General features: G+C 35.7%; 1 protein-coding gene and 1 pseudogene across 1 annotated transcript; both read right to left on the minus strand.

The window, feature by feature from the left end:
• Positions 1–6: 6 nt before the first annotated feature.
• On the minus strand, positions 7–27756 carry LOC149216890 (putative CoA ligase CCL7). Its single transcript, XM_089391282.1, has 6 exons — positions 26745–27756; positions 6013–6202; positions 1980–2125; positions 792–859; positions 544–646; positions 7–331 (listed from the first exon to the last, which is right to left on the minus strand). The coding sequence occupies exons 1-6, from the start codon at positions 27660–27662 to the stop codon at positions 251–253; spliced, it is 1506 nt and encodes a 501-aa protein (XP_089247408.1). The 5' UTR covers positions 27663–27756; the 3' UTR covers positions 7–250.
• LOC149216891 (putative apyrase 7 pseudogene) lies at positions 21054–26501 on the minus strand (annotated as a pseudogene).

Genomic DNA, 27756 nt, shown 5'->3' on the forward strand with positions numbered 1-27756 from the left:
ATCGCTAGTTTAATTATATCAATATAGGGAATGTTATTGAGAACCATAAAAATGGGGCATTTATGCAGATGAGACTTTAAAATGGGATTTACATTAATGTTACAACCATCCTCGAATCTTATAGCTTTTTATGGTTATAACTTTGATTTCGCCTTTGCAACAAATGGGATTTACATTATTGTTACAACCATTCTTGAATCTTATAGTTTTTTTATGGTTATAACTTTGATTTTCCCTTTGCAATAAGCTCTCATCGTAGAATCTTCCCTGCAGAAGATTTGGGTATAGAGTTTACAAAATTTATGCCATGCAACCTTTTGTATGGCGCTACCTGCATAAGAAATTGAATTATGTTACAATCTTACCCTGAGTAGTATTAAATATAAAATCTCTGGTAACATTTGATTTGGTAAAATTGGCAAAATTATATTAGGTAATTTTAACTAAACAAAAAGGCTTACAGCATGTCAGTCTGAGAAAACCTACATATTAAAATATGATTATAAATGCCATTTGATTATTCACATCTTATTTTCTTATTACCTGCTTGGCAACGTAATCCATGACATCTTTCTCTGTCAAAGAGCTTCTAGGGCTGCGCACAACATATGCTATTGGAACCTCTCCAAAGTTTGGATCAGGAAAGCTGCATCAAGGAACTCACATTACAAAGTAATTTACAAATTTTTATGCCATTGTTTTTCCTTCTACATGTCTAAATGTAACTCAAACACCATATTAAAAATATTAAAAACATGAAGGTATCAATGGAAACTTAAAATTTCACATACGGAATAACTCCAGCATCTACAATTTGGGAATGTGTCAACAACAATGCCTCCAACTCAGCAGGGGCAACCTAATAACAAACCAATCAAATGTGATCGTTAGCTTCACGTGCCTCTAGAAAACTAAATAGATTTTCATATATATTAAAGCCATGAACAAATCATACAACTAAAATTACTTGTAAAGAACAACTCAAAAGTCACCATAAACCTGAAAAGTATATATATATATATATATATATATATATATATATATATATATATATATATAAACTACCTCCCTACCCCAACACAAAGGTCCTATTACAAAGTATAATGCTCAACCCATTATATATGTGAGTGTTTTGTTATTAGAAAATTCAGACTTACTTCTTCAAGTGTAAATTTGTTTTGGGTATGGGAGACCTCCAACAATGACAAAGGAAAATTGTATAATTTGGGTGTTTTATAGGTGTGGTTTGAAAAGATGGAGATAATGGAACTTTATATATATCTCTATGAGAGATCATACTTTTTAAGTGTAATTTTTTAATTTAGTTTTTTTTATCTATTATGTTATTGAAAGTGGTTGAAACAATATTTTATTGTAAGACTCACTTTTATAACATGGTTGAGTATGATGTTTTTAAGGGCCCTTTCAAGTAGTTTTTTTATCATTTAACAAGTTCGGGAGTAATGCAACATGTATAACAATTCTATGTGTCTTAACCATTCGTTTAGTGAATTGGGCTCTTGACACTGTTGGCCCAAAATTGAATCGTCACTAGTTCCTAATCTTCCTATCTCTCCTTTGTTCTCATTATACTACAAAAAGACACGAAAACATGATTTTGTTAGAATTTTCTCTTAACATTACCTTTGAGCTTCATTGTTGCAACTTTCATAATCCTAATTGCCAGGGATACTCATGTTAGTTGGAGAAGAGCTCACCAAAAGTGAGAATAAATTGTTTAGGTGGCAGTGGCGATTATATTAATGGTTGCCCTTGGGTTGCACCTTGCAAAGCCTTTTATTATTAAGTGCAAGTTGGGAAAATAATATTAAACATATAATTTCTTCCACATATGACAATTACTAGAAAAAAAATATTAATCGCAGAACTAGATAATGCCTCCAAGATCAATATCAAGTATATTCTATTCACACATTGTAATGTTTTCCATATTTTACACTTAAGAATATAGTGATTACCTGGTAACCTTTGACTTTGATTATTTCTTTGATACGATCCACAATATATAAGCCTCCATCCTCATCAAAGTAACCCATATCTCCAGTATGTAGCCAACCTTCCTCATCAAGTGTACTTTTAGTTGCACTAGGATTGTTAAAGTATCCTGCAAGTTACATAACTTATCTCAGATATTTTCGAATTTGATGCTTTTCAAAATGTTAGAATTTTAAAAACACTACACTGGCTAAAATACGAACTTATATGTAGAGTAGTTCAACCTAAATAACATTCTTGAATTGCAACCAACATGGTTAGACTACATTTTATATATTTTATCATAATGCACACGATCTTCATCAAAATAACATTGTTAGAATGAATGTCTGCCACTTGGGCAATGAGCATTTCACTAGAGCGATACGCGAAGCATTGTAATTTAACATCTTTAGCTTTTAAAAATGCTAAAATACCAATGGAATAAAGGTATTTCTTGGATAAACATCATATATTGATAACAATAAAAATAATAATAATCTAATTTTTAAGTCACACTCAAGCTTGACACTAAAATGATGTTTAAACTTTCTCGTATAATGATTTGACTACTAAAGTTTATGAAGGTGTACATGTCTTATCTTTTGAATTTGAACTTGTGATCTCTTAAAAGAAAATAGATTTCTTAACCATTAGGCTCACTCAAGTTGCACACTAGAGATAAAATGTTATTTGAATAAGTTTATAAGTGCTCATTAATGTGGTTCAAATTATTCTCTAAGTTGATAATTTGACTTTTCGAAGCGTGAGAAAGAATACATATGGGTTAACAAGTTTGCAGTTGAAGGAAAGACAAAAGAAAATATAACCACTTCCCATGGGTATATGGTCTAGTGGCAAATGCCAGGGGATCAAACTTGTGTTAACATTGAGACCTTGGTTAAAATCTCCCTAGGTGTGGATGAGGCCAAGTCCAAGTCCCACTTGATTTTAATTTTTGATGGCACAAAAGCTCACTGAAAAACAACAAAAAGTTATTATATGTAGATTTTCAAAATCCATATATATATATATATATAAACCAACTAAAAGCTCATTCAACCTATCCATAACACACAAAAAAAAAAAAAAAAAAAATAAAAAATAAAAAAAATCAAGGGGCGATACTTAAAAAATTCATTTAAAACCACATGTTTCCATGTTCATCTTATGTTGCTTTTGGATGCCATAAGGGTGAAATAATGAAAGATAAATATACAAATTCAAAAAACCACAGTAACCCACCAAATAATTGAACAAGTCAGAAGAGTTTTAAAAGAAAATTTGATCTAAAAAAATCTCAAAGCCAACTGCAGAATGACATAAAAGAGCATATGGATGACATATAAGTCACTGTTGCAAGAATAATGTAGATTCCAATATCACTCTTGCAAGAATAATGTAGTTTCAAATATTAGACTTTTGCATTTGTTAGAAAGGTAGTGAGTGGTGCAATTTTTAGATATGGGCAGGTCGTGAAACAAAACTTAAAATTAGATTGCCTACTAAATAAAATCCTCACATCTGTTGAGAAATTCTTCCATTGAGTTTGAATGCGATATTGAGAAATTAAACCCTACATGGAGATATTGTTAACTTTTAAGTTTTCTGCATCTGCGAACTTCACAGTCGAGGATTTATCACAAGTGAGAAATTTGCTTGATACCAAGGTTTGAGGTCAGGATAAGGTTGCTGACATCCAAGCAAAGTGACTTTTAGGAGCCCGTTTGATCTGCAAGTCAGGTGACTTTTGTTTTAGCAATTTTCAGTGATGATTGCATGGTTGTTTGATCAACATGAAACCTAACATTTTGACCAGTGCCTGATCATGGCTTTTCTTGGGTTCATAACAAAGATTTATGTTATGTATATTTGAAGGATTTTGAAGACAGTAGTACAAACTTTGTCCCCCATGACAATTTTCAGTCGGTTGTAGATAGAGTTTGCATAGGATGAACAGCAGATTTGCATAATTGGTATCAGCTGGTGGGTTTTTGGATGGAGATTGATACATTTGTACTGCCTCCTTTTGGACCCTGATCTCAAATTTTCATGCCATGAATTTTTAAATCAAGATGGGTGCTATATGTGAGACTTTTGTTGATGCTTTCATGATGTACTCCAAAATGTTTTATTTTTCGGTAAGCTTGTCCTCCTATTATGATTTCAGAGTTTGATATACACATTCAATTTGTAATCATGCCTCCAGTTTGTAATGTACACTCAAATATAAAATCTGCCTGTTTAAAAATTTCTGCAGTCCATGATACCTTGTTCAACAATATTTATAATCCATGTATCAGTCAGATGAAATTGTTAATATAAGAGAAAGGAGATGACCCTGTGTACAGGGAGCATCAGCAGCAAATGCCATGTTCGTCGTGACATGAACAATTGTTTTAGTCACAGAAACTCTTCATGGAGTTTAAGTTGCAATTATCTTTAATACGTTACTGTAGCATTAATAGTGAATTGTAATTATCGTATATGTAAGTCAAAATAGTAAACTTGAGAAGGATAACAGTGCTAATTATTTTATAATTCTTGACTAGGTTAAACACAGTTAATGGATCTCCTGAATCTAGATTGTAAGCATCCTCAAAAGTCGGATCTGTGGATTCTCCTAGATGCATCTGCTAAATAAATGTCAAGATGACAATTCTAGAGCAATTTTTGGGATCATTGAGACCACCTCAGCCTCCCTGCATATCCTCTGAAAAATTGACATTGAAATGCAAAAAAAAAACCCGAAAGACCCTGCTATAATTATTCTAGAGTACTAAAGGTGGAAAATTATCGAGGAAAATTATTAAGGGTTATAAAGGCAAGTCAATTACAGGAAGAAAGTGTAATAGTGTTTAACCAGTAGAATATGTTGGTGTACCTACTCACTTCTCATTAAAACCCCTGGTTCACACTTCTGATTGTTGGGGGCAGATCTTGGAAAAAGAATAAATCTGGGGGGCAAACATCGCAGGGAAGTCACCATGACCCTATAAGCAGGCCAATTGGCAATCCCAGCAAGAAAGGGGTGACATAGGAGAATTTTGTAAGCAAGTCACCGACAATAGACCTGGACACGACAATAAAATGGGGCATAAGACTCGGGGGGAAAGGCAGGTAGGGCAATCCTACACTTGCAGAACCAACAACTTGGTACAGCCTATTAAAAATATGACCTGTGAAAACCAACCAAGACAGACAGCACACTCGAAGCTTGAACACCAGAAAATTTCCACCTACCAAACGCGATGATCAGCGGAAAGCTTAGCTAACCCTTCAGTGCCCACAGTCGCAATCCATGACGCGCCTGCGACAACTTAAAGCAGAATGGCAGCAGGGATAAAAAAGCACCAAACATGAACACTCAGGCCCATACAAAGCAACCTCGCCGGAGCTGAAAGAATGATGGTTGAGTCCGCTATCCGCATGAGAAATAACAGAGTAAATACCTTGTTGTACGAAACCCTGCGATTGAAAATCTGTAGCCAATAATCTCGAGGAATGACAAGAGATGTCCTCAGAAAATCCAGCATTGAAAATCTTTTGTTGTATGGAAGGGAATATATTCGTCTGCTTCCCAGGATTCAAAACAGAATTGGATGACTCTAGACCGTTTACATTTTTATTGTCAGTGCCTACACCCTTTTTTCTTGTCCGTTTGTTCTCCTTACAACAGCTAAGGTTTACAAGCCTCATGACACCTAATGCAAAGCAAAACATTATATGACGGTTTAATTTTAAGGTTATAGCTGATTCAGATATTATATATTAAAAGGATATTATAATATAATAATATTGTAATTTTAAGTTGAGCTGGAGATAACATCAAATATTTTCAAACAAATTTAAAGCTGGCAACATATTGGGAGTATCTCCTCTAAACATCTAAAATGATAATAGGGAAAAACTTGAAGAGGTAAAATATTTCATAAACTATAAGAAATATGAAAGGCCATAATCAATATTGCATCAATATAATATGGACATGCAAATTTGTGTTTGAAATGTATTTACCCGGCATAATATTAGGCCCACGAAACCACAACTCTCCTCGTTGATTAGGAGGAAGAGGCCTCCCTGTTTTTAGACTTACAACTTTTGCTTCAATCCCTGGAGCTAATATTCCACCTGATCCAAAGTGAATGTTCCTTTCTTTTTGAATTCCCAATGTTGCAATGCCACAAGATTCAGTTAGGGCATAACCCTGTTGCAACATCACATTTGATTCATTAAAAATTCAAAATAATTTTTGAAATATTCTTTTCAAATATATACCAAACAAGCCAACCAAGTAAAGGGAAAATAAGTTTCTCTCATCATCCTATAGATTTTACTAATTAGATAAACATCTTGGTATCACATTATTGAATATTGATTTAGGGCCTCGTTGGTTCACTTATGTAGAGTTGATGGTTCATATTCACTAATTATTATTAACTACTATTTTGCAGCAACACAATATTTTCATAATGGTATTGATATTTTGGCAATAGGAAATTTCGCATCAAAGATATAAACTTCTTCATTATTTCTTCCACCGCTTAGAAAAAAAGTCAATTTTAGAAAACAATATGAATTTTAGAAGATATAAATTTACAAAGAACACAAGGATAACTACTTGTGGGATACATAAACATAAAACATAATGGTTGATTCAAAAGAGAGATGATTTTCTAGTTGTAGCATGTTTAAGTACTTAGATAATGCATTCTTCTTCTTTCTAGTGAAACCTTAGGTTTTCATAGAAAACTTAATGCAAAGATGTTGGAACTGATTAGATGTAAAAAAGAAAAAAAAGTAAAAAAAGAGTAAATAACGTACAAAATCAAGAAAGATTGCAATAGAGACCTAAACTACAAAATAAAAATTCACAAATGTTCCCTCGACAAAATTTTCAAACTAGGTACATTTTCATAGAACCCGAGTTTTACAAAGTAGGTTAAAACTTAAAAGTCAAATTGACCAACACAATAGTAAGAAGGCGTCAATTCATGAGCATAATGTAAGAGCAAAGTGCATAATGTGAGGGTTACACAATTCATGATGTAGACAAAGAGTGGCATTATGGAAATGGGTGGTTAATAAGCTTCATGAAGCCTCTCCATTGATTTGTGGAGATTTTAACAATGTTGAATCTCAAGAACATAAGTAGGTTTTTTTTTATCTTCCCCATTCCCCCAAGGCAGCAAATAGCTTAGAACAACCTTAAGGCCAAATTTAAAATGTGTAACCCGAATAAATTTTGCAACAACAATTCTCTTTAATTATGGTTCGCCTTCCTTAGTTTCTAAAAGGGTGACAAAAGAATCTTGAAAAAAATAGATAAAACCATGTTGTCGAAGTAAAGCTACTTCTTTTTTTAGCATAAGGGTAGAATGTCGATGCAAGTACTGGGTGAGCCCACCCTTTCTAATCACCAACCCATTTTTTTCTCAACTTTTGAGGGCTTAGCCAAACCCAGGATGAAAAACACAAGACTTCTATTAAACATGTCTCTTTCAAAGCAAGCATCTTGCATTGAAGTTATCAAAAGGATTTGGAATTCGATGCATTTTCCTAGAGGTGATAGAGGATGGGTAATGTAGTTGGTAAGATGTCATTCAACATGTCACTACCTTTCTTCGTGTCTATGGGAAGCAACAAGAAACATTCATAAGAATAAATATTAAGGCTATAATAGAGGATATGGAGCCTAGTGGGTTAGATCAAGTGGTCGAGTGCTATGAATTAAAAGTAGGAAGCTGTAGGGTCAAGATTTTGGAACGACTTCCTCTATAAATATTATGGGCCTCACTCAATGTCCCTATTAGGTTAGGTTGCCGAAACTACAAATAGTCGATTTACCTTGGGTTCCATCTTTGAAATGAGGGGAAATTCCTAGTGGGTTTCCCCTATATGCGCATTACATAAAATAAAAATAGAGAATATGGTGTTGGTTTCAAAGAACTTGCACCTTGTCCACTTTGGGTAGCTCAATTGGAAATGGTTGTCAAAATGAAGACTCACCGAACCAGAAGTCTTGGGTTCAAATCTTGTGCTATCCCCCCCAATCAGGGTGAGAAGTTGGACATGATGAAGATGTAGTCCTACCAAGCTTACAAGAAAAAAAGTTGCACCTTATCCCTACAATAAGTAGTTATAATCTAGAGCAACCAAGTTTGTACATTTTCTAATAGTCAAAGAATCATACAAAGCAAGGGGGTTTCAAATATGAGCTCATATGCACTGGCTAAAGATGGGTGGCAAGTCAATGAATGACTTCTTTAAAGCTATAACCTCAAAATAAATGGTCAAATGAATCAAGCCCTTAACACCCTTTAAAGGAAGAATTACAAACCAATTTGAAATGGAAAGGGAATTTGTTAGTCATTACAATATATAGTGTTCCATACTAAAGGGATGAAAAATGAAAAGAGGGTGGACATGCAAACTTGTATTGATGTAGTCCCTCGAAAGTTGACAAATAAAGTGTAAAACTTATGTAACCAAAATTGGACTACCTTGAAGGAAATTGTTGATGACAAGTCTCTAGGTCTTCATGGCTAACAATGTGAGTTTTACAAAGTGACATGGGATTTTGTGGGCCTTAATTTGCTCTAATTATGTAAAGAATCCATTTAGTCTCAACCATTGAGGGATCACATCAATAAGGCGTTAGATTAATTTCATCTCAAACCTCGGGGATACTAAGCTAATCATGAACTAAACTTGATACATTAGAGAAATTTTGAGGCGTAAATGTGATCCTCCTAAGGCAAATAATAAAATAACAGTTAAAGTATTAAAATAAGAAATTGATTTTTATAAGGTAAAAAGAATACTATTTTTTCATCATTACTTTGACTTATCTCCTTATATTTACTCATTTACTCAAATTTAAAGCTCAAGCACTTTAGATATGTTTGATAGACTCACAAAGATATGAACTTAAAATACATAACAAAAGAAACATTTTTTTCATGTATTTCAATTTTTTCTTATTATGGTTCTATCAAAAGTATGTAAAGTCCACATCCAACAAGTGCCTACACTTGAAATTTGAGTAAACATGTAAGAAGATATGTTAAACATATGATTAAAAAGGTAGTTGTTTTCCCTTCCAAAACTATTTAGCCTTATAGTTAAGACCATCATCTTGAATCCTATTGGTTATTTTAAGGTTGATGTTGAAAGCACATTTTTTGTTTTGAGACTCTTTTTTAACCTCACTATTTTTTTAATGACTCTTATTAATGTTTCATATAAAATTTTGGACAAGATCCTTTCCTTCACACTAAAGCATATTTGTTGAATATTATCAAGCCTTTGTAGACTAACGTCCTTAAGTGAATGATTTATTATAGATGTGTAATCATAGGTTGGGATGGTATACGTCCTTAAGTGAATGATTTATTATAGATGTGTAATCATAGGTTGGGATGGTATTGAATGGAGAGTGAGGCCAAGGCTAGATTCCTTACTCATTAAATTTGATTTTGAAAATGCATATGTTTAGGTTGAGTGGTGGTTGATGATTGTAACATTAAAGATTTTGGGGTTTTGACCTTTCTTTGTTAAAGTGGTGAAAACCTTTTTCTCAAAAACCATCACATGTATTTTCGTTAATCATCCTAAGTTTGAAGAAATTGGTCACTTTATATCAATCCAGTAAGATTAACCCTTGCCGTATACGTTACCATAGCAAAAGCCCTTGGCTACTTCTTGTAAAACATAATAATGTACCTCCTCGTAGTCCCATGCCTCCCTTGAACATTTAAGGTTTACTTGCAAGGGCCATTTAAGGTACTTTTCAATATAAAAGAGAACGATTGCTTCTAAATAGAGAGGAAAAATACCTTTGGAAATATGCTCATTAAAGAAATAATTTTCATAATTCACATATTCATCTGAATAAATATGAATTCATTTAAACACTTTGTTTTTTAAAATGGTTTTTATGTAAAAATTCATTAAATAAAATGGAAGAAACATTCATATAAACAATAAATTAATTAACATCACTTATCTTTATTTTATATTTTTTAAACAATTCATTTTGCATCCCTTCACATCTTTAATAGATACAGAAATCCATAAACCCACACTACACATTTAATGTCATATAATGAAGAGCGGAAATCTATGCCGGTATAAATCAACGTTGCTCGTATTTCAAAGTCATCGAATGAAGAGTGCCACTCATATTTCAAGTCATAGAATGCAGTGTACAAACAATATATAGAGATTAACAATTCAAAAAATGTTAGATAGATGGAATTTTGAAAATTATATTATAAAATTATAAAATATATTTAAATGTAAATATGAAACCATAGGTATAATAAGTGAGCCAGTGATTTATAATATAGACTTTAATAAATAAAATACAAAGCCATTATCTTTATTTAATATTAAATAAATAAATAATTGACTGTTTATCTAATCTATTTAATAGAAATAATATAAAATTTTAATGTAATAAAAAAAATAATAATTATGTATTTAGTATTAAGTAAATAAATGATTAACTTATTATCTTTTTAACTTATTTATTTAATTTTATAAGATGGTGATAAATAAAATTTCAAAAGTTAAATTGTAAAATTATTTAATTAATAAATATTAAACATTAGATATGACTACCTTTTTCATCTTCTAGTTTAATAAATGTAATATGAAATTTAACAGATTAAAAAAATACCTTACATATTAAATATAAAAAAAAAATGGATACTTTACTTATTATTTTTTCATCTATTTAATAGAAATAATATAAATATAATAAAATGTTGATAAATGAAATTATAAAATACTAAAATATATTTAATTGATAGATATTAAACTAATTAAAATGTAATAAATAAAATGAAAAACCACTGATTAACTTATTATTTTTTCATCTAATCTATTTATAAAAATAATATAAAATTTAATAAATAAAATATAAAAACACTACATAAATATAAGCATTTGTCAAAAAATTATTTTATGTGATTTCTTATTAAAAAAAAAAAAAAACATTAAAAACACCTTACATAATGAATTATAGATCACAAAAAATTAAATAAAAAACTACATAAATTTATTAATACTTAATATCGCCGAATTCAATGCAATGGAAAAAGATGGAGCTGGATGTGCGCCTGAAGTATTGCAGAAAATGATGGAGCTGGATGTGTATCAATAAAACTACATAAATTTATTGATAGAAATGCAATAAACTAACTAAAATGCAATAAATAAAATGAAAAATCACTGATTAACTTATTATTTTTTCATCTAATTTATTTATAAAAATAATATAAAATTTAATAAATAAAATACAAAAACACTACATAAATTTAAGCATGGTTAAAAAAAAATTATGTGATTTCTACACTCAAAAAACAAAAAATCTACTTAATTGATTATGAATCACAAAAAATTAAACTAGCATTTGCACCTTATGTTGCAAAGGAAACGCCGTAAGGCATAGAGTGGTAAGGCATAGAGTGGGGAAGAATAGCGACATGTGAATGGGCATTGTTGAAAGCAAGGGTGGACAATAATGTGTATTCTGAAAATGGATATTTTGTTATGGTCAACCTAATGCATTCATTAATTAGATGACAACAAAAAAGTTTCGAGCCCAGGTTGAACCAACACAAATCTTTTCTACAAGACTGAAATTGCCTAAATGATTCCTCAATTAATGGAAATAACCATTTCCCTCCTCTAATACCTAAAATACATTGTAGGAGACCGATTTTTCAAGTAACTTAATATAACTAGCAATTGCCCCAAAAAGTGCAAAGAGAGGTCGATTACAAACAAGTTTTTTTATGTATAAAGTGTTGAGAATGGAGGATCTCGGATTAGACTTTAGTTGGACTCCGTTGGTTTGGGAGATGTATCATGTGTTACCATTTGTGCATATTATGGGCATAAAGTTGGTTATGATGATGGAGATTATTTTCAACCAATTGTGGGTTGGCAACAACTTTTGTGAATTCCTTGGGTAAGATTCGATCTTCTGGATAACGGAAATTCCAGTGTCCATTTAGTCTATACTAGAGTACAATTATTGTTGGCAAAGTTAAAGAAACTGCCATCAATGTATAGAGCCAATGTAACTCGTAGTCATCATTTTTATCCATACAGGGCTATGATTATAGGTACCAACCATTTGAGCAGGCAGGGGGTGTATTTGCTAAATAGGGATCATGTTATCCTCGTGGAGTTATTGGTTGCACTTAGAAAATATAAAGTAGGATTGAGCATCGACTATCTGGCTGGATGGAATTTTTGATAAGCGCTGGCCAATTTTATCTATTGTGTAATCATTTCCCTGATTTAAAGGCTGCTCTGAGTTACTAATAGAGACGGTTCTAAAAGATAAGGCTTCGAGAACCTTACTTTAGTTGGTGGAGGCTTAGTACATTTTCTTCTGAAGCTTTGGCCTCAAACTCGAAAGCTACTTGTAAAGCATTCTCCAAAGCATTTATACTAAGCAGGTTCATTTTTCTTTGGATATTTTGGTTGAGAGTCCTCTGAGAAGTGAGTCGAGGAACTTCCAATTCGTCACCATGGACTTGAAGCCATCAAAAATATTGTTTGATGCCTTTGACTAGGTACTTGCCTTACATGAATCCACTGCTTCATGATTTCGTCTGCTTTCCCCTTCAGGTATAACCTATCTTGCATTTCTTGCTTGAAGCATATCAAAGTTTGTGTAGGAGGTGAATTTGAGTTGACTAAGTCTCGTACAAGAGCCCACCGCCATGTTAAGGGTTGGTCGCTCCATACTGACTTCTTTTAGCATCAACTTCTATGCATCATTCAGTTGTTATATTTGAAAGAAGGCTTCTCGTACAAGAGCCCACCACCATGTTATGGGTTGGTCACTCCATACGGACTTCTATTAGCATCAACTTCTGTGCATCATCCAATTGTTACATTTGAAAGAAGACTTCTAGGCTTTGTAATGAAGCATCCATCACTTATATTTTAGGATTAAAAGCTTGATATATAGTTCATATATCAGTGATGTTATTGTCCCATAATACCATAAGACTGAAAGATTCATATCTGGTTGGAATTTCGATGATAATGACGGCCTCACATTCTGCTAGACTCCACATTTTCTGAAAGGCCGGGAACATATTTTTCATTTTAGATGCAATTTTTGGTTGTCAAATATGTCTTATACATTATTTTTATTGGACTTCATGCCTGTAGAGATATTTACTCTTGGCTACTTCCCCAGCGATGATAGAGAAAAGGAGCCCAAACACTTGTGAAGCTTCTTCCTCTGCATAGGTGGTGTGTCAAAATGGGTTCTCTTTTTGGCAGACATTTGAGTAACGGTCTTCCGCCAATATAAGATTCTGGTATGCAAGTATAATTTCAACATAGAATTGCCTACATGAACTTAGACCTGAACATTGCCTGAGAATAGAGACTTCAAAGCTAGTTCTTCAAGCGCATGTAATATAGATTCATTTAGAAAAAGGATGCGTGAAGACAATTGTAATGTTGAAGACAGACTTTGATCACCATATTGAGGAACTAACATTGTGCCCGAGCCCTACTGGCTTGAGAGTTTTGACAGGGTTTGTGTTCGACTAATATAGTCAACGAAGGTGAGTATTGAATAGGTTCTGATTGGACCACAAAACCATGATGAGTCTCAATGATTCCTCAGCAAGGCATCAACCAAAACAAAGCAGGAATTACACAAGCCTTTCGGGATGCTCTCTAAAGAAGCATGAAACTTCTCATTGTGTTCAGCAACATTTCTATTGAAGGTCAAGTTGGCTCATGTAAAGCAAGGGAAGTTTTGCATCTTCCACAACTTCACATTGTCAAAGACAGCCTTATTCTCTTGTCCAATGTAAGAAGAGAGAACACTTACAATGCAATATATTCATAAAAACATACTAAGAAATGATAGTTATCAAGATAGAATCTGAATTCAAATGTGGATACCGTACAATACAGAAAACAATTGGCCCACAAAACTACAGTTCAGAAAATTTTAGGAGTATACATATTATTAAAGCAAAAACATGCACTTCTTCAAATTTATTGAAAAAAATAGGCATGTGGATAGTCCAGACTAATTTTATCAAAAATTTTAATGATTGGATAACATAAACCCCTACAAAAATGCTCAAAGGTCCGTTGAGCCTTCTGATGCAATCCCTTCAAGAAATGTATTTCCTTATGATACACTATAAGCTGTACGAAACCCAACAAAAACTAGAGTAGCAGGTCTTCTCTAAAGAACACTAGATTTATTATTGAGATTATTACAAGTTTGATTTAAAAAAGTTGATAGCCATCACACTATTTTCTTGTGCTTGGTGGGCGTATGTATTTGTTTGCGTGTGTTGTGATTCTACTTTTGATAATGCAAATGATGTAACCTATTCTAGGTGTTCTGGAAGTAAGAAGGATATGCACAGACATTAGGTACACCCTTTCAAGTTGAAAAATAAAAAATAAATAAGCACATATCAAACAGAGAATATATGACTAAATACCTAGTGGAAGCTACTTATTTAGTATGTTGGCTCGGTTGGCATGCTTCATTTGAATGTAACTTAGTTTATGAAGGTCTAAGCAGGCCTTTAAGGTGCAGGCAACAGTGTCCCAACTACAAATGCAGTCTCCTCGAGACTTCACACATGAACAAAATAGACAAACCTCTCTAGGCATCAGCAGCAGCATAGTCTTCTGAAATCTCCCATGGCTAGCTCCTAAAACGTCGTTAAACCATGCACTGAATCATTGTAAACGCTCACTGTATCTTAAAAAATTATTATTACTTGTAAAATTTGTCATTGAAAACAGAATTTTTGTGCGACAGGATAAACAAATTAGTGCAGCACGGACAATCAAGTGAGGATCCGCAGGTTGTTAAAAGGCGAGCCCGTTCGAAATGCACCTCCCCTTTGAACTTTCTCATTAAATAATTTTAGGTCGAGGGGACCCATGTGAAGGCTTCATAGCAGCACGGATTAAGAGCATATGGATGCTGGTTATATGGATCTTTCAATTTTTGTAACATGTCAAAGGCTGTACTTGAATGGAGTGGTGTTCATTTTTTATGAAATGAAATAAAGTGTGAGGTTGAACTGCAGGGAAAATGGACACCATTTTTTCCAATAGAATTAATTTAGATTTATTTCAAATATAAATCTAACATGAGTTTAGAGGGATTTAATTTATTTAACAAATATTATTTTAATGTTTTGTGTGGTTATTTTTTTTATTTTTGTTTTTGTAAAGTTTTATTTTTTATTTTATTTTGGTGGATATGAGCAAAATTTCAACTTTGATGATGGAGGGACACCCTTACACATCATACTCGATCGGTTTAATGAGACAAGTAAGAAACTTGTAAACTAATGACACTAAGTAAGTTAAAAGACAGGAGAATGGAAAAAAGGGATGCATGGAAGGTGTTGAGTATGAAATGATATAGCCACTCTATTTTAATTTATTTAGGCTTATTATTCTTAATGAGGTTGGACAAGTCCCTATATGGTTACACTTCACTAGAAGGAGGATATAACCACAAAAATGAAATAATGCAACAAGTATAACTTCCAAGCATCATGATTCATTTCCAACTTCAACCCACAATCTTTACATCCCAATATACTAAATGAAAAATATTCTTATGGATAAATGACTAATGTACCTCATGCGTGTTGAGTCTCCATCATTGGATGAGTACACTTATTTCAAAAAATGACCTGAGCATATGAGAAAGATGCATCACAAGAGTTGTGTATGTGGATAATGTCAATTATTATTTCTATAATGTGAATCATGGAGGGATGATGATTATTATCTCATGATGCCCATGGCTTCTTTCAGCCTGCCCTTCACCAGGTACCACCGCGGGGACTCCCAAACGAATGGCAGAACGAAGATGCAATACACGGCCGAGGGAATCGAACCCGCGACGTACATATATCTCCAGTTGCTGGAAAAGTAGGACAGAGCCGGCAGCACTGCTATGCCAAGAGAAAAGAAGTAGAAACTCGACATGCCAACCGGTGCTCTCTTGGACGGTCCGACGGCTTCCGTCGCCAAGACGAACGACGACAACCCCAGGCCACCATTGCTAATTCCCGTCAATAGACGGAGAATTATATAAACCCAGAAATTCGGCGACATTGCCGTCAAGAAACCAAAAAATGGCATTGCAGATGCAGACCAACTTCAGGACACCCTCACGCCCCAGCGAAGAATCCGATAGATGCCCAGATATCCCTGCACCTGTATCAAAAAATAAATCAGAAACTGAAAGAAAATCTTAATGGCGATCAGCCGTCAGATATAAAAGCGCACAGGGGCTGAAAATATCAATTACTGAGCAAACACCCAACAAAGAACGCAGACTGCAGAAACCTAACTTTGTATTTCTGGCCGCAGGCGAGATCCCATCCGCAGACCGTCGAAACCCCGGGGCCTCCGTCCCAGTCCCATGAGGCCGGGTCCATGGAGCATATAGATCTCGTCGAGCTGAAGGATTCGAACCTTGGCTTCACGGAAAGGAAATCCTCTGGAGTTTTCCCTCCATTGCAATGCCAATGGGGTTCATAGTCGGCGAAAATCATGACCATCGTAGGAAAGGCCTCCAGTGTCCGTGCGAGGCTCGATAGCAAGAAATGCTTAATCTGCCACCGCCCGAACAATAACTCAGAAGACACATAGGCCATTGGGTTGGGAGACAAAAGGACAGTGTGAGGATCAACGACCAAACTTCCTTCAATCGTCTAACACCACAAATCTACGGTCAACAATAAGACACGGCATCGGCTGGGGCAATTCATTTCAAAGGGAAACGCCTTACGGCGTAATGAATTGAATTTTGTATCCCAAACTCGGTCAACAATAAGACACGGCATCGACTGGGGCAATTCATTTCAAAGGGAAACGCCTTACGGCATAATGAATTGAATTTTGTATCCCAAACTGTTTTCGAAATTATATCCATATGGATTAACTGTTAATAGTTTTTGTGAAGATCTATGATAAACACTTCACTGTTTTTGTGGAGATCTATGATAAAGATCTATGATAAACACTTCACTGTTTTTGTGGAGATCTATGATAAAGATCTATGATAAACACTTCACTGTTTTTGTGGAGATCTATGATAAACACTTGCACTAGTGGATCACTTTGAAGAATACCTACAACCAGGGCAAAGCCATGTCCAAATGACTTGGTCAGCTAGCCAAATAATGCTAGAACATAAATTATAAACTAATAAATATATTCTCTATTCTCAGGAATCCTCTGCTTTTTATATTCGGATCATATAGATAATGAGATCAACATATATGAATCAGAATAAGTGATTAATAAACCAACACAAATCCACAATACAACGAAAGTCACCTTCCTGATCTTAAAATGACCTTGCATTCTGCCACCAACCAGCATTTTCTATTAATTAATTTAACAAGAGTTCTCTCTTGTTTATTTAAACTGCATGACTCCATTCCATTAGGCCTGCACAAAATTTAATTTGAATATTATTAAATGCAGGCCTGCTAATGGTGATGGAGTAGTTGATGGCCACCATTTCCAAATCTTATATTAAGTCGTAGAGATGGAAATCGTGCTATAAATATATATAATATATATATATATATATATATATATATATATATATATATATATATATATATATATATATATATATATATATATATATATATATATATATATATATATATATATATAGTTAGTCACATTAGCAATTATAATTCAATGGTGCTGGTTTGGGCATTGATTTTGAGAATATCATCATTCAAATTCAAAATTCAAGTAAGCAACCTGCCTACTCTTTCCGAATCAAAAAGGGAAGTTATTGGTTTTTTCTCATTTCAAGGATAATCTGTGTTATGAACTCACAAAGAGTTTATTATAGATAATAGAATTTTTCGTCCAATTTCTATGTTGCAGGGTTTTTTTCTTTTCTTTTCTTAGTGTTGTTCCCTGCAATTGGAAGTTATATTGAGTGGTAGAGTCATCGTAACTGCTATGTATTAATCATGGATAGGGATCATTATGAATAATATGTACATGTGCATGGGAAATGATAAGCTCTTGCTGCTTGCTCTATTAATGATGAAGGGAAAGCGTGAACTTTCACAGGAAGTCCTCAATTTTTGGAATATTTGATGGCGTCTAAGCTGGCGGTAGAGGATAACTTTGACTTTCTCCATCCATGGCACTGAAATTCTATCTTCGCACAGATTTTCCTAAAGCTAGAATCTCATCAGAAAGCCTTTTCAACCTTAAATTTCCGATAAAACTTTAATGCTTTTAAACTGTTTAGGTGTGCGTATTATATGACTTGGAATTCTGAAACTGAGTCTAACTTGAGAGATTTTGAACCAGAACTCCTTGATGTGTCAGTCTTAATTATTCAAAATCATTGAAATTGGTATATCCAGGAATTTTACGAAGTAAAGATGGAATTGTACCACTAAGTAAGATAAAACAAGATGGATTTCTGTGACGAATTAATAGATCAAAACATCATAATGAGAGTCCATGAACTCATGGGTATCTTAACGTAGATAAAACTGAGTGAATGACGAAACTTGCAGGCATAAAGTAGAAACCTGAGCTTAGAGAAGCCAAAAAGCACAGTAGATTTTGGAATGGAAATAAGCTTTCCTATTTTGGGTATTCTAAGATATCTGTTTTTGTATTTGAAAAATCAGGTGACGTGGCAAATTTATCTCGACACCAGACTTGTGACTGAATTCTGATAATGTTGGTCTGTGATGAACAATTGAAAGGCTACAATCCTTAATGTGAATAACCTATGCAAAATTATCTTTAACTGCTTCAATATAAATGAGTTCCATGGCCTTACAAGAAGGAAAAGTGTCTGATACCAACTTGACAACTTCTGATAAAAACAGCATACATGATACAGTACAGAAAATCATACAAAATATTAAGAGTTCAAAAAGAGAATTTGTTGGTGGAAGTACTCTGGTAGAGGATCTCGATGCTGAAGGTGCACTCAAATATCATAGAAGGAAAAGCAACCGAAAAAATCCCAAGTACTTTCAGAAAAGAAAACTTGTTGCTGGAAAGAGCAAATCTACATCTTCAAGATCATTCAAAATATACCAGGGATTTACCGATGAAAACCATCCTGCAGCTCTGAATTCCTTCCATGAGTTTACACTGCCTGTAGATGAAGATGATTTTTCATTGATTAGTTCTCCCGCTAATACTTGCAAAGAAGAAAGCTTCAAACTTGTTTTAGATGACAATGGGGCTTATACTATAGACCCTTACATTGGGCCTTATGATCATAAAACTTTAAGGGAGGAAAATCTGCAAAACAACATCGATATACAAAGAAATGTTGAAGAGTTTGGGGGTTGTCAAACAATTTCAAAAAATGGATGCAGACTTCCTTGGTCCTGGTTTGGAAGGCGAAATGGTAGAGGTAAAAAATTGAAGGGCATTAGAGGGAAGAGGTTTTCATGTGGTGTGTTGGTTGCCAATAGGAGAAAATCACTCTCTGATTCTGCTAGTACTCTGCACTATCAAGAACCTATTCAATTTGAATATGTTACAGATTTTTCTTCCTCGGATTGCTCCTATTCAAAGGATGAAACCCCATTGGTCATATCCCCCCACACGAATGTTTTAACCTTGGACTCGCCTCTGGACGATTATGGTGATTCTCCCCATGTAAACAACAGACGTTTCAGTGAGCTAGATCTCCATCCTCTCATCAAAACTCATCACAGGACCAGAAAGTCAGGGATTAGTGAATATGAGACAGAGGAGGAATCCTTACAGATGAGGACTAACGAAAACATGTTAGTGAATAGAAGCTTGAGTCAAAAGTACAGTCCCAAGTCTTTCGAGGAACTGGTTGGGCAGAGCATTATTGCTCAAGCTCTTTCCAGTGCAATTAACAAAGATAAGATTGCACCCTTTTATCTTTTTCATGGGCCCAGAGGTACAGGGAAGACATCTGCTGCAAGAATATTTGGTTTTTCTTTGAATTGCATGGCTGATTGCAATGCAAAGCCCTGTGGAAATTGCAACGGGGAAAGAATAAGAATAAAGAATAAGAAAGCTTTCGCCAACAGAGAACGAGAATGCCGAGGAGCCATGAACTGAGTGACCACAAAGTAGAGCGATCAAGTGAAGAACTGGTGTGAACTGGTGTGAATATTCGGCTGACTGTGTACCATGGGTTTTCTGTCACCTTTTTCACCGCCGAATGGATGGACGGCTCTCCTCACCACACCCTGCCATCTTCGTCAAGGGACATGATCCGCTTCATAGAGCTCCCTGATGTTCAGATCGAAGGGGATCGAGGCGCCTCAGATTGCTGTCCTCTCTCATCCATCCACAGACGCTTGGCCTCTCTTCGCTGACGCTTGGTTTCTAAAAAGGCGGATGATCTAATGGTTGGAGTTTATTCCATCGTCTAACAATCGATCTAAGGGCCCATAACGAGACACCGCGGCACGGAGGGGAGTTCCTCTCAGAGGGAATGCCTTACGGCGTAATTACGGTATTCCAACCACTATTTTCTGCCATTTTGGCTCCGAAAAATGACATTTCCTAAATTTAAGATCAATTTTCTTTCCTGATTAAAAAATTGAATGATATAAATCAAGTACATTGTTGTAATAATTATTTGCAATTGGTATAAATTTAAATAGTCTAAAAGGTTTGGAGACTAATTGAATCCTATGAACTTGGAGTTTGACTATTAAAGATAACACATGAATGAACTGCCAATGAACTGTGTTCAGAAGCTTCCTTTTAACCTCTGAAAAGTAAAGAAACTTTACACTGCCAGGAAACAACACGAGTCCCAAGAGATTTCGAAATTTCCAAAAAGAATAAAATGATAACTCTATAATATGACATTTGGCTGTCAGCGACCTGAAGTTGAAATAATTTAAAATGCATTTATGTTACAAATATCCATCAAAGACGCTAAGCGAGATGAATATTCTAACATTACAGATAAAATTAACAAGATCCAACCATCCGCCAAAATGTGGAGAGACCAAAAATACAATTCGCAATATTTTAGTATATATTTCAGTTGTGCTGTAGGGATCTCCCCTCAATACATAAAGAACCAGCCGAGAGATGCTGCATAAAGCTACACTCGCTTAACAAGTTGATATTCCAGATTCTCCTGTAATGTACACTTTTGAGAAAAGCACAGCCTTTCTCTAAAATCTATATACAGCTTCTAGCCATCACAACTTGACGACATGGCTCTCTAAAACTGATAAACTGAGATCTTCTCTTGATTGTGATCGTCGACTCTGCAACCGCATTTGACCTCTGTGAGGCGTCCACAAGGGTCCAGTATCAGTTTGTATTTGCCCCAAATTGCTTGGAAAACACAATCCAACTGACACAGTTGACTGGTGCTTGAGAGAATCAGCATGTTGCACACTTCCACCCGCAAGGCTTTGCGCAAGTCCAAATGGTTGCTGACACCCTGAATTTGAAGGGCTAAGTGGTATCTTTGCTCTTCCATCCCCTGAAAATAATGAAGAAAAATAATTCCAGTTACATTACAGAATATGATGCTTGGGAAAACAGAGACAGAAATCATATACAATTTGCAACATCATGATTCTTAACTGTTTTAATTTCATTTCAAGGAAGAATAAACAACATTATTAGAATTACATGACAAATGAATTTGGAAGGTTTCCTGTGATGAGATCAATAAAGTAGATACAAAATCCTTCTTGTAAAGTAAAACTAAACAATAGAAATCTTAATGGCGACCACATGAATTTCTATCCCATCCAATCAGGATTAGTAGACTGAGCATGTTATTAAAAGAAGCAAAGCTTCTCCCCCGAACCACTTATAGGGAAGGCAGTTTCACAACACATGAGACAGAATAAAATGGGGGAAACTAGTTGAAGGATCAAAGCACCAAAGACAATAGAAACAGATCTACAAACTGTAGTCCTGGACTTAAATTTCAGTTCAATGATAATACATGAGAAGAGTAGAACATGCAGCCTACCTCCTACAATGGATGTCAGCCCATCCCCTAGAATTGCCTTATTTGATCCTTTTTTAGTTTTTTATAGTAGCTTCAACCACACCAGTTAGCAATTCTGGAAATGAGTTCAAACAACTTTAGGAAAATGGAAAAGAAGAGATGAAATTCCTCATTGTAAATAAATGTCAGTTGCATCAGAACCAAGCCCATAAAAAAAGAAATCCAATCAGATCCAAAACGTATCCATGTTTACAGTATGTGTAAACAAAGCTAAAGCTTTTGGAGAGATGCAAAAGTGGTGAACTTCTATTCGATCCTTGCTAATTCTGTCCATGATATGAACAACTTCCCCATATAACTCCGTTTGTCAAGAGTAACTTAGAGCAATGCCTTTGGAGAAAAAAGGAAATGATAAGCAAATAATGAGCATGTAAGAGGTTGGGGAAAGTTAAGCCTAGATCACACGGGAAACACATTCAACTTGAGTTTGTCACCATGTTGATGGTTATCCCCTGGATTAACTACCTACGAAGGTGCACTGTCTTCGATATCTCTTGCATGTAAAATTTTCCCTCAATTTCCAGGATCGAAGAAGTATGCATTGTATTAAATTATAACCAAAATTGGAATCAAACTATTCTAATGTTAAAAACTTCTTCTGAATGTCACTCATCAGAAAAGGAATGCATTGCCATGGATCAGTGGCCAATGAAGAGGAGCATAAAAAAAATAGTGACAAGCATGATCTGCAATGTTACAATTGATGTTATAGCTCAGATCTTTTTGACACATTTCACAAGCAGGGAACAAGGAAAGAATCCTGAGCATATGACCAGAAACAAGGGTCAACTAAGATGCCCTAAGGCACTTGCCAAGAAACGTGTTGGTGTGAAAACAGAACTAGAGAGGACACTCCTTTGTGACCAGATGCTGAAAAGAGTCATGGCTATGCAGGTTAGCCCAGTAGCAAATTTAGGCACTATGGATCTGGTCTTGAATAGAAAAAACGAAATAACTAATTGCTAGATTCCTGTTTGCATATTAAATACAAGGGGTGAAAAACATATCATTAATAATTTCTCAGTACTACAAGGTACCTCCAGGGAAATACACTTGCTGTTTCTTCAATTTGGTCGCTTCTTTAACATAGTTACGACACATACTAATGACCACACAACATTTCAAATTCAAGTTAGCCTCTTTTCCTAAATGACTATCTCGTCCGTAGAAAAGATCAGCTCTATAAACTCTATTATAAGGTTTATTAAGGAACACACACAGGGTATGACTTCTACATTTGAGAAATATATGTGTTTTATAATTAAACAAGCTTTGGGAAGTATCCTGTGTACAGTGTTAAATCTTTTATATTTGCTTTAAGGAAGGCATGCTTTTTGAAATTCATGGAATCTCCAAATGTTTCATTGTCCACTTTGACTGTTTGACATAATCCAACAACGTCAACGATATCATGTAGAATGTCATCGAGTATCCCATTCTTCATATCCACAGTTCTTGACTCACGCAAATGGTGCATCAAAGGCACTTGGTTTCATCCTTGTGAACAAAGCATCCAGGAAGGGAGGCACCTCAGCTCACTTGGAATCCCAGAAACCTGATTATGAGGAAACATTAGATGCAGCCACAATGCCACATTATAATATACCCATTTTCCACACAATACTGCCATAGGTGTTCCCAATCATCTGAAACACTTCATAGACTTTGAACCTGTTCTGCATTTAATTGTGTAGTAATCACAAAAATGAAAAATGTGGAACAGCAATAGCCAAACATATCAAGAGCCCATGAGCTTTTAGTCTTGAACAGCTCATGACCTGAGGATGCCTCTTCTGTGGTTTTACCCTTGTTGAGATTAGTGGAACATGAGAAAATTAATTGACATCCTCAACGGGAGTGAGCTGACTTTATTCCACATACTACAGGTTCACATGTACAGATCCTTTGTTGTGTGTTATTTTTTCATGGAACAAATCATCATCATGAGTATAGTTACAGAAATTATAAACTATTGCTAATACTCAGCTAAGCACTAGTCCAAACTAATCGTATTAATCTTCTCAAAACCTTTGGCAAACCAAAGACAACCAAGCATGGCACTCAAGCAACAAACACTTGTAAATTCAATAAGAAACTTAAGTGAAAATTTTATGCAAACATATGCAGCGGACTTGTGGAAAAAGCAGGGGAATCAACATTTCTGTAACCACGGAGGTTAAAAACTTGACATAAGCATAAGATGCAGTGAAGAGTAATAAATGCATAGCCTCTGAAAGAAAAGAGAATTAAAAGGCAACATAAACACAAACATATAGAGGCAGATTGTCAAGTGAGTGAAGGAAAAGAAAAATGATCAATCAAGATTATTCAATTGGTAAAATAAGTTTTTTCTGAGTTAAGGCTTCTGTGATGTGAATAACTTTGATTATTTTTTTTTGGATCCATCACACTGAGTTTTTTGAGTTGATATTTGGAGGCTTCGAGCCAGCAAGTGTTTTTTGAGTCCTGATGGTGAGCCACTCTGGCTGGATCAAAATGTCAACTCAAAAAACTCACTGTGATGGATCTGGAAGAATTTAATCAAAATGGCCAAAAAACTGTTGAAGATGAATAATTTAAAGTTTCAGTTACAGAGCTTACCAGAACGACTTGGAGAAATTCCATTACCGATGGAACAATGCAGCACCTAAAGTCCAAGTAATGCTACCAGACCCCACAACTACTTGTTGCTCCTTCAATTGCAAACCATCTCTCAGGAGTGATACTATATATGGAGCACGAAAACAATATTGTTCTATAAAAGGCTGTGGAACAACACTCCGCTCAGCATCTTGCCAAGTTTTAGTGCAGAACTCCCGACCCTTCTCTAGAACATCATTAAATGAAGCAGCAGCAGATAGATTAAAAAACTTGAACACAACAAAGAAACCTGACATAGCATAGAATTGCCCTTGAGATTGTTGCTGCTGATCACTGATAGCACAAGGATGTTGTTTGCAGTCTGTCCCTGCCCCCGAATGTGACCATTCAGAGGCATTTATGGTTGATTTCGCTAGAGCTTCACATTCTTCCCAGTTGGGCTCACCAATCAACTCAAGCCCTACTCGAGATTCTTCTTTACTTATGTCTCTTCCACCAACCAGAGGACTTCCATTCTGGAGTAAGAAAGAACACTGAGAACATGAGTATTGCTGTCTATAACCAGCATGTATGCAAGGATGATTGAGATGCAACTGACCACCAGAGAATTTCCCACTGTCAGTTTTTAAATTTTTTCTGAGTAGAAGTACAACGGACTTTTCAAAGGCATCATTTAGGCCATAACATGTAAGAGAATATGCATTTAGATGGCGTTCCATTGTTCCAATGGTCAGATTCAAGCCATATTTAGATTCAAATGTCACCTGTAATGAGGAACCCCCTAAGTCAAGTGCACCAAACGTCTCCAGAATCGGCATATTCTGCAATCTACCCATCATATAATTAAGAGCTACCCATCCATAGTAAGCCTCTTCTACCCCAGTAATTATCCTAACCCAGTTTCTTCGACACATAAATGGAGATTCTTCTAGAATTGACCATGCCTTGTCCAGGATCCATTCTGAATCTGAACTTGGCATCCTGCAAAGCCCTGCTGTGGCCAAAAGGAAAAGAGGGCTATTTTTATGAGCATGAGCCGGTATTTGCTTTTCAGCCCACTGGAGCAGTGGTTCCATGGCTAACCTCAACCCTGATTCATTGTGTAAAAGTTTATCAAAACCAGGTTCAGTTTCCATGCGATGATAAGCTCGACCATTCTGTTGCCTTGACTTGCCATCAGTACCTTCAGGAAATGGGCGCAGCACCATTGGAAGACTCCCTTGATGCTTGCCATCATTCCGCACCCACTCATACACATAAACTCGGGTACCAGTGCTCCCACAGTCCAAAACTATAGAAAAATGTGATAACTCTGTACTCCGATAAGATTTTAACCAACCAAATCCCGCAATGATCAGAATTAAAAGCATTAAGAGAAGTAAAAACCCAACAGCCACCTTTAACCAGCATTGTTTTCTCAATGGTGTTGAAGGTAGGCCCTTCTCCTTTGAAAAGCTAGTGCCTCCTCCTGTGCCCTCCCTTATCGATGAAGGTTTTGTTCGAAGAATACCAGCACCGCTCAAGGCTAAATCCCCTTCTTCAGAACCAACCTTGCGGTATGTTGAGAAGTCTTGGAGAGACGATGAAAGCCGCAGGCCACCTGTCTTTCCATAACCTGCCCATGCAGACCTGAAGGGTGAAGCTAAGGGCGGCAATGCAGAAGATGAAACAGAAGAGCCAGAAGCTGATGAAGATGCAGAGAAATGACTCGCCCTGAGCCGGTATTCTCCTCACCACACCCTGCCATCTTCGTCAAGGGACATGATCCGCTTCATAGAGCTCCCTGATGTTCAGATCGAAGGGGATCGAGGCGCCTCAGATTGCTGTCCTCTCTCATCCATCGCTTGGCCTCTCTTCGCTGACGCTTCGTTTCTAAAAAGGCCGATTGGAGTTTATTCCATCGTCTAACAATCGATCTAAGGGCCCATAACGAGACACCGCGGCACGGAGGGGAGTTCCTCTCAGACGGAACGCCTTACGGCGTAATTAAAAAAACCACATAAATTTACTAATACTTAATATCACGCTGGATTCTATGCATTGGAAAAAGATGGAGCTGGATGTGTACCTGAAGTATTGCAGCATGCGGGATTATTTTGGCGCACTCCTCCATGATATCCTTTCCCAGGGGCGCTGCTCCATTGACAACCTCCTTCAGAGAAGACAGATCATATCGTGCCACCATCTTCTCTTTCGCAATGGCAATCACAATGGGTGGCACCACAGGGAAATAGGTCACCTTGTACTCTTCTATGGCCTTCAGCATCCTCTCCATAGTAAATTTCCCCACTGAAACCACAGTATTTCCTCTCTGAAGCTGCGCATTCGTTATCACAGCCAACCCAAAGACATGAAACATGGGAAGGACACATAAGACTGTATGCCTCTCACCCTTCCTTTCCTGGTCACTGGTCACCATCAAAGCAGTCGCAATGAAATTCCTATGGGTTAAAACCACCCCTTTGCTTGCCCCAGTAGTCCCAGAAGAAAACAGCAGTGCAGCTGTCTCTGTCTGCTTGATAATGACATCAGGTGGGTTCTTCTGGGCACCCATGGTTAAGAACTCAGAAAATGAAATAATGGGTGAGTTGGGGAACCTCTTGTGACATAGATCTTCCCCAATGACTACTGCAGGTAAATTCAGACCCTCAACTTTATCCCAGAGCTCTGTGACAGTAATGATGAGCTTGGGTTTTGAATCCCTGACTTGTTTAGCCACTTCCATGGCAGTATACAATGGATTCACAGTGGTTGCCACAGCCCCAGTTGAAACAATCCCAAAGAAACAAACGGGTACATGAATGGAATTAGGAGAAAGTAACAGCACAACGTCTCCCTTTCTAATATCCAACTGGTTTAATCCACTACCCACCATGCTTACCTTGTCTTTGAATTCCCTGAAACTCAGTTTCTCCCCGGAATCTGCATCTGCCAGAGCTAATCTCTGAGAATAGGATTCCAAATTTCTGAACATGAAAGAGACCATGTTGGTATTCTCATCCTCTGGAAATTTCAATGGTGGCCTCAGGGACCTGAATATTCCATCTTTCCCATACCTGGATCTCTCTGAAAAATTCAGT

This window comes from Pinus tabuliformis, chromosome 1_1, assembly GCF_031772625.1.
Source record: "Pinus tabuliformis cultivar Carrire ecotype Pingquan chromosome 1_1, CPIR1, whole genome shotgun sequence".
Lineage (NCBI taxonomy): Eukaryota > Viridiplantae > Streptophyta > Pinopsida > Pinales > Pinaceae > Pinus > Pinus tabuliformis.